This window comes from Dendropsophus ebraccatus, chromosome 12 (genome assembly GCF_027789765.1).
Source record: "Dendropsophus ebraccatus isolate aDenEbr1 chromosome 12, aDenEbr1.pat, whole genome shotgun sequence".
Taxonomy (NCBI): Eukaryota; Metazoa; Chordata; class Amphibia; order Anura; family Hylidae; genus Dendropsophus; species Dendropsophus ebraccatus.
In genome coordinates this window covers 39,303,997-39,319,123 of record NC_091465.1, presented here as the reverse complement: position 1 = coordinate 39,319,123, position 15,127 = coordinate 39,303,997, and the positions used below count along the sequence as shown (strand labels likewise).

General features: G+C 45.6%; 1 protein-coding gene across 2 annotated transcripts in view; it reads left to right on the top strand.

The window, feature by feature from the left end:
* Window positions 1-313: 313 nt before the first annotated feature.
* POU2AF2 (POU class 2 homeobox associating factor 2) overlaps window positions 314-15,127 on the top strand; it is a 70,146-nt gene continuing 55,332 nt past the window's right edge. The window contains exon 1 of one of the 2 annotated variants that reach the window (XM_069948530.1): window positions 314-387. In XM_069948530.1, the coding sequence (XP_069804631.1) occupies window positions 378-387 (10 nt within the window). In that variant the 5' untranslated portion in view covers window positions 314-377. The remainder of the gene's footprint in view (window positions 388-15,127) is intronic. The other variant, XM_069948531.1, reaches the window with a different exon arrangement.

Sequence of the window (15,127 nt, the reverse complement as noted above, 5' to 3'; positions counted from 1 at the left end):
TGGACTTAAACACCTAAAAAAAAATAGACTAGTAGTCTATGAATCCAGAACAATGACATAGATATACTACAATGTCCTGTGTTTGATAATACATGGCTTGTTAAGGCATCTGCACATGGTAGCTTAGGATCACAGTCTACTCTGACAATGCAAATCATGGAGACATACAAGCAAAAGAGTATTTGCATGTAAACAAATAAGGGGAAAAGTCATTTTGGACTTTCTTCAAGCTGAGAAAATGTCCTTTTCTCTCTACCTTTGTACTTAGCAATGTGATCATATCATAGCCACATTCAATTCTCTCCGGGGCTACGAGAGGACTCATGCTGACGGCTGACATTGCGATACAGCAGCAGGACTAGTAGCTGGTTGCAAATATGGAGACAGGTTAGTTTGTAATGTATGCAATAAGTGGCTATTGTGCAGCATAGGTGATGTATGTGTATACATTGGGATGTGTCCGCTCATGAAATAGATGGAAATTATGGGGTTGGATGCAATTAGGCATCATTTCTATGTATGTTCATTTTATTTTTTCATCAAGTGTTCACCTGTAAGATCACTAGACAGAACATGCAGTTGTATCTTAGAACACGGCCTTTATCGTTCATCATAAATATATATGGGTTAACATGGAAAACGCTTGTAACCTCAAGGCAACCTGAATATGATCTAAAGACCACTTTGTGTCACTTGAATGACAGCAGTAGCCTAGAGCTTATCAGAGTCCTCCCTTCCCCCACATAATACCGTGAGAAGAGGTCTTGAGAATTTAGTGGAAACATGCAATAGGTGCTTATAATAACTTAGATAATTGCTATTTAATATGTTTCTTAGATGCATGAGAGATAATCCAAAAATTTAGCTGATGCTACTTACCAGAGAAGTCGGCTCATGTTTCATGTCAAAACACTTGGACCTTCTACATAGTGAGATGAATGTGCATTTTTAAAGGGCAATACTGCTGAATTAAACTTCAAGGCTATGTTCACACACTGTCAAAATGAGAAAGGTTTTATTGGATACCTATTGTTTCATAACAAATGATGGCCCTTATTACATAAATAACAATCGTTGTTATTAAATATTGGCTGTTATTTGCCTTTAAATGATGGCCGTCCAAATAAACAGCTGTCTTTTTGAAGGTGTGTAGACCTAGCCTAAGGATGCTATGCAAGCTTAGAAAAACACCTCTCCTGTCCTCAGTTTGGGTGTGGGTTTGATGGTCAGTTCCACTAAAGTGATTGGAGCTGACTTGTAATATTATAAATAACCTGAAGGCAGGGGTGCACAGTTTTTTGCAAAAAAAAAAAAAAAGAGCTATGCTTTTTCTACTTCTAGACCAGTGCTTCTCAAACTTTTTCTACTGGAGCCTCACCCAACAGACCAAGGCAATGCCTGGGCCTCACCAGACTGACCAAGAGGGTGCCTGGGTCTCACTATCTGTGGTAAAAGTCCATTTAAAAGCTGTAAATAATTCTAGGGCTACTTTCACCCATCTCCCAAGCTCTATATACTAATAAAGCAAGTACAAAATAAATTAATAATGTTGTTAAAATGGAGATTTTTGCAAACAGCAAAAGAACTAAACAGATCATAGTTACTTTGTGAAAACTGGCTCTTCAGCTGGGCCTCGCCAACAACTAGGGGGCGCCTTTCTGGTGAGGCCCGCCTCACAGTTTGAGAAGCACTGTTCTAGACAATCCTTTTAAAGGGATACTCCGTTGAAAATCTTTTTCTTTTAAATCAACTGGTTTTAGAAAGTTATGTAGATTTGTAATTTACTTCTATTAAAAAATCTCAAGTCTTCAAGTACTTATCAGCTGGTGTACAGCAGGAAGTGGTGTTTTCGTTTCAGTCTGACACAGTGCTCTCTGCTGCCACATCTGTCCGAGACTGGAACTGTCCAGAGCAGAAGAGGTTTTCTATGGGAATTTGCTACTCCTCTGGACAGTTCCTGACATTGACAGATGTAATAAGCCATTGCTCTGGGCATGCAAGATCTAGCTTATACCGGCAAAAGTGAATACACCACCTGGGTGGGTGGGTTGGGTGGAGTGTATGACCAAGTAGAGGCAGCAACTCTGGTGGCACAAATTTGGTCAGCTCACCTAGAACACCATTCACACTAGGCAGGAGCACGTTGCACGTTTGCAATTTCAGCCATAGCAACGTGCTTCTGCAGTAGTGTGAATGGTGTTCTAGGAGAGCTGACCAAATTTGTCTTTTTTTCTGTGTTTCAGATGGGGGGAGTGGCTGCCTTTACTTGGTTGTGCACTTCACCCATCCCACCCAGGTGGTGTTATTACTTTAGCCGGTATAAGATGGATCTTGCATGCCCAGAGCATAGGCGTATTACATGCCATAGAGAGGCCATAGTACAGTGTAAGGTCCGCCCCAATATGAGGCCACCTTATTGTGGTGAGGTGGTTTACACTGTTTGCAAATGGTAACCAAGAGCCCCATTATTTTTGTAGGGGGCTGCTTTTAACCATTTTCATGTCTGTAGTGGGTCTGTATCCTGCCATTGTGGTGAGCTGTTGCATTTTTCTGTGTTTTTGTGTGTTTAAATTACAAATCTATATAACTTAGTGAAACCAGTTGATTTGAAAGAAAAAGATTTTCGCTGGAGTACCCCTATAAGGGAATATAGGGGTACTCCTTTTTGTGTGGTGAGTCCCCACAATTGCTAAGCTCTTTACAGGGGATTTTGCTCGATGGCTCATGTACTGACAAGTTGGTTCCTCCACTGAGACAACCTCTCTCTGCACTAGTTCTGCTCTCTGCCAATAGTAATGGAGAATTCTAGCGGTGGCCTTTTCTCAGTTATATCCATACATCACTGGACTGTTTTATATGTGTGGCATTATAAGGAGCCTGTACAGGATTGCATTTCTCAGGTGGAGCAGATAATGTTACCCTGACTATGAGATCCATCCTGAACATTAGGCCAATATGGACATATGACAGCCCTACTGGGGTTATGCTACTGCGGCTCACCACTGTCTTCACTACCTCTTTGACTGTCCACCTCCAGAGCTGATAAACTCAGATTTAAAGCACATATGATATGTCAGAGCTGCATTCACAATTCTGCAATCTGCAACAGGAACTCGTTGACAGTTTGTTGACAAACACAACCCTCATTGCTTTTTCCACATCACATTACTCTATGACTTGTGTAAAAACTACACATTGCAGAATGCAAATCACCTGAAGCAACTCCGCACAAACACTGGACAAACAGATTATGGTGAGAGATGTGAGCTCAGAAGCCTGAAGAACTGTGACTAAAGCTCTTGACTATTCTGGTTTATTGTAAATTGTTACAATATTGCACAACATAATTAGAAAGTCACTTCACATTTGATTAGATTTTAATATTTTATGTTATATACTATCTATCTATCTATCTATCTATCTCCTATCTATCTATCTATCTATCTATCTATCTATCTATCTATCTATCTATCTATCTATCTATCATGAGCACGTCCGAGCTTGGTACTCATTCGAACATTAGGGTACTCGTTACTCAGACGAGCATCTTGTGATACTCGAAAAAATCTCATCATCCGTTTCCTGTAAGTTTGGGTGCAATTTCTCAGCCACTCAACTTGCAGGAGACTCTTTGGTACACCCTGCGATCACGTAGGACCCATACATGTTTATAGCAGCGATTGGTTGGCCAGATCAGATGACTCTGCCATATAAAAATCTCGGACGCCAAGGCTCGCCTCACATGCATGCTGGAAGAGATCAGGGACAGAGCTGCTGCTGGTCAGGGAGAGCGTTAGTATATACCACTAGTATATTTTCTGATTTCTGTATTTCTTACTCAAGGCATATCTAAGCTCACTACTGATTGCCCTGTGCAAGGGGGTGTTACACAGTGTATAGCTTTAGCCACCAACAGATTGTATACCACAGCCTCCAAAAAATAGTGGGACCACTAGTATATTTTCTGATTTCTGTATTTCTTTCTCAAGGCATATCTAAGCTCACTAGTGATTGCCCTGTGTGAGAGGGTGGCAGACAGTATATAGCTGCACTTGCAGACCCAGACTCTATACGACTACCTCCAATAGTAGTTTCAGCAATATATTTTCTTGGCTTGCTGTGATCTTTAGGGCAGCTATCTCAGTCTTGACTGTGCAGTGTCCATAAGTTGGTGAACCCCAGGGGTAAGGGTCGAGGACGAGGGGTTCCAAGCGATACAGTGGGCAGAGGCCGTATTTCAGGGCAGGGTTACACAGCAGCACCCGTTGATGAGGGAGCAGTGGCACTCGGCAGATATTCACTCCCTAGCTTCTTCGCGCAACTTACGGGGTCTCATGGTAGACCGATATAAAAACCACAGCAGTGTGAACAGGTGATCACGTGGATAGCGGATAATGTGTCCAGTAACTTATCCACCACCCAGGCTTCCACGCAGTCCACCCACGATACCCAAGGGAGTGGAACCCTTGCTCCAGCAGCTCAGCCTCCTTCCCCACAGCCTGGGATTCAGGGATTCAGGGATTCAGGGATTCAGCTCCACCACCATGCTCCCTGGAACTATTTTTTGGACCCTTCCCTGAATCTGAGGAACTGGAGCAGTCGATCTGTCCCGATGCCCAACAAACGCAGTCAGTGGGTGATGAGAGTGGGAACTTTCACGCAGGGTTTGAAGAGGTGTCTGATGATGACGATGAGACCCGGCTGTCAGACAGTGAGGTTGTTGTCATGGATGTAACTCATAGTGGTGAGCAGAGTGAGGAATTGGAGGAAGAGCTGGTGGATAAGGACAAGGTGACTGACCCGAGCTGGGTGGATAAGCCTAGTGAAGGCAGTGCTTCTGAGGGGGAGGCAAGTTCAGTCACAGGATTGGTTGGAAGAGGAAGAAGGGTGGGCAGAGGGAGAAGCAGGGCCAGAGCAAGTAGATCAGCAACTGTTTTACGTAGTCAAACTCCCGTGGCCAGGCCTAGATGTTCGCAAGTCTGGAGGTTTTTTAAAGAAACTGCGGATTACCGACGGACAGTAGTGTGCAACATGTGCCATGCCAGGATCAGCAGGGGAGCAACCACTACCAGCCTAACCACTACCAGCATGCGCAGGAATATGAGTGCTAAACACCCCACTCAGTGGAACCAAAGCCGTTCCCACCCCTGCTCCTTCCCCTGTGTCACGTGCTGGCTCTGTCAGTCCCCCCGCCCAGGCCCCAGGCACGAGCGCCACCCCCCCTACACCCACACCTTCACCTTCACTAATCTCCACACCCTCCAGCAAGTCAACTGTCCCTACAACAGACCTTTGAACGGAAGCGCAAATACACTGCCACTCACCCGCATGCACAAGCCTTAAATGTGCACATAGGCAAACTGCTGAGCCTGGAGATGCTGCCCTATCGGCTGATAGAGACAGAAGCTTTAAGGAACCTCATGGAGGTGGCTGTCCCTCGGTACTCTGTCCCCAGCCGCCTTTTCACGGTGTGCTATCCCAGTCCTACACCAGCACGTGTCAGATAACATCATCCGTGCCTTGACCAATGCGGTCAGTGACTAGGTCCACCTAACCATGGACACGTGGACATGTGCTGGCAGCCAGGGACACTATATCTCCCTGAGGGCACATTGGGTCAACTTGTTGGAGGCTGGGACAGAGTCCGCTCATGTGCTGCCCACACAAAGGATTGCAGGGCCTACCTTGGTCGTGGCCTCTCATGATTTGTATACCTCTTTCTCCTTCTCTTTTTCCTCCTCCTGCCCATTACCCTCCATGAACACGTCATCTCCATTTTGTAGCGCTAGCTGCATCAGCACTGCGGTGGGTAAGCGCCAACAGGTGGTGTTGAAACTGCTGCACTTAGGCGACAAGAGGCACACAGCCCTGGAGCTGTTGCAGGGCATCACGGCGCAGACAGATCTTTGGCTCACACCACAGAGCCTCAAACCAGGCATGGTTGTCTGTGACAACAGGTGGAACCTGGTGGCGGCTCTGCAACTAGGCAGCCTCACACATGTACCATGTCTGGCCCACGTGTTCAACTTAGTGGTGCAGCCGTTCCTTAAGACCTACCCCAATTTGGCTGACTTGCTCACCAAGGTGCGGCGCATCTGTGCGCATTTCCGCAAGTCAACCATGGATACTGCCACCCTTAGGGCAGTGCAAAGGCGCTTGCAACTGCCAGCTCACCGACTGCTGTGCGACTTGCCCATGCGGTGGAATTCCACCTTCCAGTTGGTAGCCAGGGTTTACCAGCAAGGCAGAGCCATTGTGGAATGTCAGATGTCAACCTCAGTAAGAAGCGGTAGTCAGGTCAGTCAGCTACCTCAAATCTACAATGAGCAGTGGACGTGGATGTCTGCTATTTGTCAGGTACTGGGCCCTTTTAAAGGAGTCAACACAGATGGTCAGCGACGATGCCGCCGTCACCAGCCTCACCATCCTGCTGCTGTGTCTGCTTCAAACCTCCCTGCTCAGCCTGAAGTCTGAGACTTTACCTTCATCTTAGAGGAGGCGGGTGAAGAACATCCCCCGCTAGATAGCCAGACCACCCTGACGTCAGTTTCTCAGCACAAAATAGAGGAGGGGGATGAGGAGCAGACTGCTGCCGCGACTGAAGAGGGTACCCATGCTCAATCCTTAGCTGTTGAGTGTGTATGCCCTGAAGAGGAGGAATTGGTGGAGGAGGAAGAAATTGAGAGTCAACCTATTGAAGAGAGGGAATTCTTGCGTGTTGGGACCCTGGCGCACATGGCTGACTTTATGTTAGGCTGTATTTCCTGTGATCCTCGGGTTAAAAAATTATTTGACAACACCGATTACTGGGTGTTTACCCTCCTGGACCCTCAGTACAAACACAACTTTTTTACTCTCATTCCTGCCGAGGAACGCAGTATGAGAGTGAATCAATATCAACAGGCCCTGGTGCAGAAGCTGAAAGTTTACTGACACCACTAGCGCCAGAGGATGTACTTCTGTGGGCCAAAAAGCGGGGGAGAGGAGGGGTGGAGCAGGCAGCTTGTCAAGGGGCAGGGGAACACTCTCCAAGGCCTTTGACAGTTTCATGGCACCCCAGCAAGACTATGTCAACCGTCCCAAGTCTAGACAGAGTAGGGGGGAAGCCTTGCTGACCATAACAACGTCCTTCCCGATCACTCTGCTACATACAACTATTGGGTTGCAAAGCTGGATACGTGGCCCGAACTGGCGCTTTACGCCTTGGAGGTGCTGGGCTGCCCTGCCGCTAGCGTGTTGTCAGAGTGGGTCTTCAGTGCAGCTTGTGCCATCATTCATCATTGATAAGAGCACCCGCCTGTCAACTGACAGTGCTGACAGGCTGACGTTTACAAAAATGAACAAAGCCTGGATTTCACCTGAATTCAACTGTCCACCTTGGGAAAGCAGCTCAACATGAAGATTCTTGGTATCTCCTCTCCTCCTCCTCTTCCTCCGGCTCCTTCAATTCTCAGCCAACAGCCAATTCTTCTTCCGCCATGCTGTGTCTGGCATAATTTTTAGGAGGCTTACCTGCTACCGCTTCTACCTTGATCACTCTGTCATCACCGCCATGCTGTGTGTGGCATCAGGGGTGTAGCTAATGTCTCCTGGGCCCTGGTGCGAGAGGCCAACTTGGGCCCCCCCCCCTCCTTTCACGACCAGGTGATGCTATTGGTGTGTGTGTATATATATATATATATATATATATATATATATATATACACACACACACCAAGACAGATATTACCAATAACACCAGCATATTGGAAGAAGAGTATTATCACCGTACATATTACCCCCATACTGTTACTGACCAAATCCTGTATACTGAGACCAATATTACCAGTAATACCAGTATATAGGAAGGAAACATTACTGCCACACCACAACCACTACCATCACCACCATATTGTTACTGACCAAATCCAGTACACTAAATCACCTCATCCAGTCATATAGAGGTGGCCCCAGCTCTACGCAGGCTCTATACACCATATACATTACAGTGCAGTTATATCAGGTGACTCACAGGAGACGTCTTTTCTGATCGGAGTTCTTCCCTTTTCATCTTCTTCTCCATCTGCCCTGGGCCGTTATGAGAACTTCTCCGAGCCACGAATCCACAGAATCTGCCAGACAGACATATTAGTCTCCTCACTCTGACACCATCTCCATCTCTCTACACATCTGCACATCTGTACTGTCCCCTTTACACCCTCATTTAGTGTGACCCCCTAATAATATATGCCCCCCTCTGTGTATTCCCTCTCCCCCTATGTTGCCCCCCCCCAAATAGATGGCCCCTCTCCCCCCATGTTGCCCTCCTTATAGATGGCCCCCTCTCCCCCCACCCTCCCTTATAGATGGCCTCCTCTCCCCCCTCCATATAGATGGCCCCCTCTACCCCCTCCCTTATAGATAGCCCCCTCTCTCCTCACCGTCCCTTATGGATGGCCCCCTCTCTCCTCACCCTCCCTTAAGGATGGCCCCCTCTCCCCCCTCCTTGATAAATGGCCCCCTCTCCCCCCCACCCTCCCTTATAGATGGCCCCCTCTCCCCCCTCCCTTATAGATGGTCCCCTTCCCCCCCCTCCCTTATAGATGGTCCCCTTCACCCCCCCTCCCTTATAGATGGTCCCCTTCACCCCCCCCCCCCCCGTCCTCCCTTATAGATGGCCCCCTCTCTCCTCACCCTCCCTTATGGATGGCCCCCTCTCCCCCCTCCTTGATAAATGGCCCCCTCTCCCCCCACCCTCCCTTATAGATGGCCCCCTCTCCCCCCTCCCTTATAGATGGTCCCCTTCCCCCCCCTCCCTTATAGATGGTCCCCTTCACCCCCCCTCCTCCCTTATAGATGGTCCCCTTCACCCCCCCCTCCTCCCTTATAGATGGTTCCCCTTCACCACCCCCCCTCCTCCCTTATAGATGGTCCCCTTCACCCCCCCTCCTCCCTTATAGATGGTCCCCTTCACCCCCCCCTCCTCCCTTATAGATGGTCCCCTTCACCCCCCCCTCCTCCCTTATAGATGGTCCCCCTTCACCCCCCCCCCCTCCTCCCTTATAGATGGTCCCCTTCACCCCCCCCTCCTCCATTATAGATGGTCCCCTTTCCCCCCACCCTGCAGGCTGATAAAAAACAAAACAAAACTTAACTCACCTGACAACGCGCTCCCACGTTGATCCTCACTCCTTCGGTCTGTCCCCGGCTGCTGCGCAGCTGCCGGGGGTGTCGCGTCTTATCCCCGGCAGCGCGCGCATCCCAGAGCTCCCTGCGCGCCGGAACCGGAAGTAAGGGCCCAAGGCGCGCAGGGAGCTCTGGGATGCGTGCGCTGCCGGGGATAAGACGCGACATCCCCGGCAGCTGCGCAGCAGCCGGGGGAAGACAGAGTCGGACTCTTGTGACCGCAAGCAAAACAATGCTTGCGGTCACAAGAGTGATTGATCGGGAGGGCCTTGCGGGGCCCTGAGGGCCCCGCGGGCCCCCCTTTGTGGCGGGCCCGGTCGCGGCGGCGACCCCCGCGACCACGGTGGCTACGCCACTGTGTGGCATCATTTTTGGGAGGCTCACCTGCTACAGCTTCTACCTTGGTCACTCTGTCATCACCGCCATGCTGTGTGTGGCATCATTTTTGGGAGGCTTACCTGTTACCGCTTCTACCTTGGTTACTCTGTCATCACCGAAATGCTGTGACTATTTTATGTGGAGACTCTGTTCACTACTTGCTATGCGCTAGGGGACCTTTATCTATAAAAAGAGAATTCTTATTCAAAGGAGACTGTACAGATTTACAGTGGCAGAAGACTTATGCTATCTCATCACCACTATGACAGTCACCGGGCTCTATTCTTTACAGGTATTTATAGAAAAACTTTAATATGAACACTGTATCAAGTAATTCTCAAAAGGTAAACCATAATGAATCAAGGGCTTTTGAGTGTTTCCCATTGGGCAGAAGACCTCATTTTTTATAACATATGTTTTAATTTACTGTCATATTAAACCTATTGCATTTTATTTGTAATTATTTACCTATGCTGCTATTATCCTGCAAATGAGGTATATGCTTTGTAATTGAGGAATTTGCGCTTATTGGACCATCCATGGTCGGCAGCTATTTAAAGGTACACTACAGGTTAAAGAGCTTTACCCATTGCACCTGACATTTGAGTAAAGTCACTGTTGTCTCCCTATTGGCTGATTTCTGCTGCACCTTACCAACACCAAGGGTTTTCCTGTTATTACCTAAGAGGTGAATGACATATTTAACTTCACCCAGGAGAGCTGTGGACGGTGGTGGATCACGGGTGTACAATGACTCATTACGTGTCAGTGGCCCACCAATATCCACAGCTCTCCTTGGTGAAGTTACATCAGTCACTTGTCAGGTTATGTCAGATGGCCTATTGTAAAACCGTGTCTGGTGTCATTGTGAATGACAGTTATTCTGCTGCCAGACATGATTTTAGAACATGCCACCTGACGTAACCTGACACCTCACTAGGGTAAATTCACACAGGAGAGCTGTGGACATAGTGTACTATACACAAATTGAAAGGACAGGAGCCATTTCACAGCTACACAGCTTACACTACTACCCTCACACTATTCCTCCATCTGTCTCTGATGCCTATTCAACCATCTATAACCCTCTCTAAGCCTGCTTTTCCCTACCTCTACCTATTTTGTGTATGTGTGTGTGTCCAGTTCACTGTACAGGAGCTGACTTGCTACAATATATATAGTGAAGAAGAAAGTGTGACGTCACCAGGGAGTGTCTTGCAGCCTATTGCCCAGCTACAAGAGATTATGGATAACCCCCTGCATCCACGCTTTTGCTGTAATAGGCTGCGTTCACACTACGTATATTTCAGTCAGTATATTTCAGTCAGTATTGCAACCAAAACCAGGAGTGGATTAAAAACATAGAAAGGATCTGTTCACACAATGGTGAAATTGAGTGGATGGCTGCCATATAACAGTAAATAACGGCCATTATTTCAATAATTATATTCAACATTTGGTTTGCTCATCTCTACTGAAAATGTTAGAGCTGCATATTATATATATATATATATATATATATATATAAAAAAAAAAAAAGGTCAGCTGTATCACCATCTGCTACATATTGGGCAGTCACAGTAGACAGGAAGACCCCCGTCTACTGTCAGAAACACCAACAATGGTATGTGTCTGAATGTTAGGACTAGACCTTGAAACAAAGTGGATGGAGGGTGTGTTTGGGATGCATAAAAGATTTAGGGGGCATTCACACATTCTATGAATACAGGCCATACATGGAAGATGTGCTGCGGACAGGATTCATGGACCTCTCAGCATCATTTATCATTATGATGCAAAGACAGCTGTAACTGTTTAAATTTTTGCATCACTGTCACGGCCACATGGCTGTATCAATACAGTGCCGCAAAGACTTGAACAGGCGCTCTGTGTCGGGAGGTCCATGGATAGGGTCTATAGCACATCTTCTGTGTACAGAACGTGTGAATGTGGCCTTACTCTCTGTTGCTTACCTAGGGAAGAGTATCAGGATATACTGTAGGAACAAGGCGAGTATCACTTTGATGCTTTGTGCAAGAATCTGCTAAGAAAGCCTTGGGTCCTGGCATTCACATGGATGCTAGTTTCTACCACTACTTTGTTAAACCAGAGGGAAGAGAGGACCACCATTTTTGTGGCAGGGTGGGAAATCCCTGCAGTTGCTCCTCCTCAAACCAAACACTTTTTCATGGTGAAACTCTTGTAGCATCTATGCCTTGATGGCTGTGAGCTGTTCTATAGGCTGGGGTACATCTTTACAGATCAATCAGAATACTAGAGTTGATTTAACAGATTCACTGTATATAGCTACAAATAGTATTGGTAAATCTGTACTGGGTCAGTCTTCAGTAAAGGGAAAAGCCCTGCAAACAATCTGTGAATCTGTAATGACTCTAGATACAGCAGGGAAGGTGTGCAAAATCCAGTGGTGCTTGTCATGTTAACCAGCTGTCATTTTCCAATTCAACTAAAAATCCGGCTACACAATTGCGCCTTTCTTCTATTCACCTGTTTCTGTTATCTCATCATCTATCTATCACATGGGTGTCAACCTGCAGCCCTCCAGATGTTGCAAAACTACAAATCCCATCATGCTTGGACAGCCAAAGCTTTGGCTTTGGCTGTCCAGGCATGCTCGGAATTGTAGTTGTGAAACAGCTGGAGGGCCACAGTTTGACATCTACAGTCCAAGACATCAATTAATAAAAAATCTTGTTTAATGGTTGTTTTTCTATATCAGTAAATACAGTAAATGAATGTTAACAATGTATTCCTATAGAATTATAGGAATATAGTTAATACTTATGTATCTGAGAAAGATCTGCCGCAATGCCCTGGTCCTTTTTATTCTATGATTGGATCATTTAACATATACTTGGACATGATTGTAGAATGGGGATTTGCAACTTTAATACCAGGGTGAAACCCCTAACAAAATTTCTGCTGTCTAGGAAATCCTACAGCCATTCACACCTTAAAGTAATCTGTTGTAGTGGTGGGCAAGGTTTTCTATCATTTCGTGACATGATTTGTGGACTTGTCTGGCTCTGGGCGTCTTGGATCTGGATGGAAACAGTTTGTCATTCTGATTAGTGATGAGTGAACATGTTCAGAAATGTTTGCATGTTCGTACAAACATGAAGCTAATTGTTCCTTTTAGACGATCACAAACAATTTGTTCGAATAATTCAGAATGTTTATAATGATTAGAGATGAGCGGACTTTTCGGATTTCTGGTTCGTGAGAACCAGAATGATTTGCATCGGATTCCCGCTGTCTGCTTGCTCCGTGCAGCGGGTGGATATCTCCTAAAGAACGCCTGGAAAACTGGGATACAGCCAATGGCATTGGCTGTATCCCAGTATTCCAGCCGTTTTAGGAGGTATCCACCCGCTGCACGGAGCGAGCAGACAGCGGGAATCCGACGCTGATCGTTCTGGTTCTTACGAACCAGAAATCCGAAAAGTCCACTCATCTCTAATAATGATCCCTTTCGGACATATTCGAACGTGCGAATGTACGCAACTGCGTAAGTTTCCTCCCACCAATTTGAAAGAGTCAATGAATGTTTGGGGAAGGAAGAGCACATCAGGTAATGTAGTAGCCATGTTCACTACTGGCATTACTGTGATTGGCTGTACGATTAGTGTCAGTATGTATGTTCTGTACATACTATAAAAATGTGACGCTAAGGCAAATTTTCTCACGGTCTTTCCTAATTCTTGTGCCGTTCAGTAGGAAGAGTGAAACGAGCAGGGACAGCATCTGAATTTAGTTAGGCAGCAATATTCACAGTGGTACTTAGTCAGTGTAGGGAGGGAGAGCTAACTAAGTAGGGCTTAGAACGTTGTGAAATTGTCAGTGTAGGGAGGGCGACAGAATCCAGCGTACTAGCTCTATAAGAATTTATTTCTTAACCCTGTAGTGATCAGGCATCTGCTGTGAAAAAAAAACGTAAGAACCCAACAGTCCTTTTTAGGGCAAATTTTTATTATATATATATATATATATATATTTTTTTTTTTTTTTTTTTAATAATCTTTCTGTCTTTCGCTCTGCTGTGCGCCAGTGATTGCCAGTATATATGCACGGTTAAATAAAAGATACGCTAATGCTATGCACCTGGTAATTGCTCCACTATTACGTATTTTACACTTTGCACCTGATAATCTCTACGCATGTGCATAGACCGACGCGTATGCCTCTACTGTACATTCATTGTTTGTTTGTGAATGTTCATCAAACACGAACCGATCACAATAATTTTTTTATATTCACGTTGTTCGCTCATCACTAATACTAATGTTATAGCTCTCGGTGTTGTGATTTCAAGGAATCCGATATTCCAAGGAACCCTGGTTGGGAAACATAGGACAAACAAGCTCTCCAATAACTAATAAATGTAGCCATAGATGTCTTTTTTGTTGTTACCACAGTTGCATTGAACTGGGTATTTTTTAGATTTTTATTGTTTTTCAGTAAGTCAAGAATCTTCCATGTTGGACCATTCAGAGATTAGAGATTGTTATTATGGCTTAAACTAGGCAGGTTTCTTTGGATATTAAGAGCATAGTCACAGGGTGTGCAGAAGTCATACCCAGGCCCTATGTCTTATGGAGTCCAAAGCAACCAGCATTATAAATGGTTTAGATTTATGACCCTATAGCTTTAAGCTATACCTTGGTGTTTATAAATTATGTTATATGAGCACTAAGAAGCAGTAGATCACATAAGTGTAGTTAGTCCTTAGTCCATCTTATACAAGAGTAATAACAGCCAAAGGCAACCACCACCACCAACACACGTCTTATTTTTTTTATTTTTTTTGGGCCATTTGACAGACATATTTTTTATTTTATTGGATTAGTGTTGAAGGTCCAATGAACCTCTTGGGAATGAACATCTGGGGGGGAGATTCAGCAAAAGTGTAAAATATTCCATGGTGTAAACTGGCCATAGCAACCAATCACAGCTTTCAGCTGCGCTGTGATTGATTGCTGTGAACAGTTTACACCATGGAATATTTTACACCCTTTGATAAATCTGGGCCTTGGTGTTGATAGGTTTTCATTTTATAACTTGCTTTAAAGGGGTTATCCAGGTTTTCCCCCTACTGTTGTCTCCAGTTCAGGTGCGGTTTGCAATTAAGCTCCATTTACTTCAATGGAACTGAGTTTCAAAACCCCACCCAAACTGGAGACAACAGTGGGGGGAAAGTGGCCGTGTTTTTGTAGCGCTGGATAACCCCTTTAAAGCCGTTAAAAAGCTATAATGATGCAATGAACCCCAATGCATTATAGAAGAGTCTGACCGTATGAGCTCTTTTTGTAGCACATTTGTTTTGGTGGCCAGTGGGAGTAAATTTATTCACAAACACTGAAAAGTTTACATTTTTGAGCAAAATGACTCCTGATGAAGTTATGGTGGCATAACGGAACGCGTGGGGTGTAGGTGCTATGTGCCAGGGTAGTCCTGCCATTGCGATTATTGTCTATATTATGGTTTAGGTCACTGTGGTATTATTTGATTTTTTTTTTTATTACATGCTGTATATATTTTGGTATTCTTTGTTCCCATAATGTTT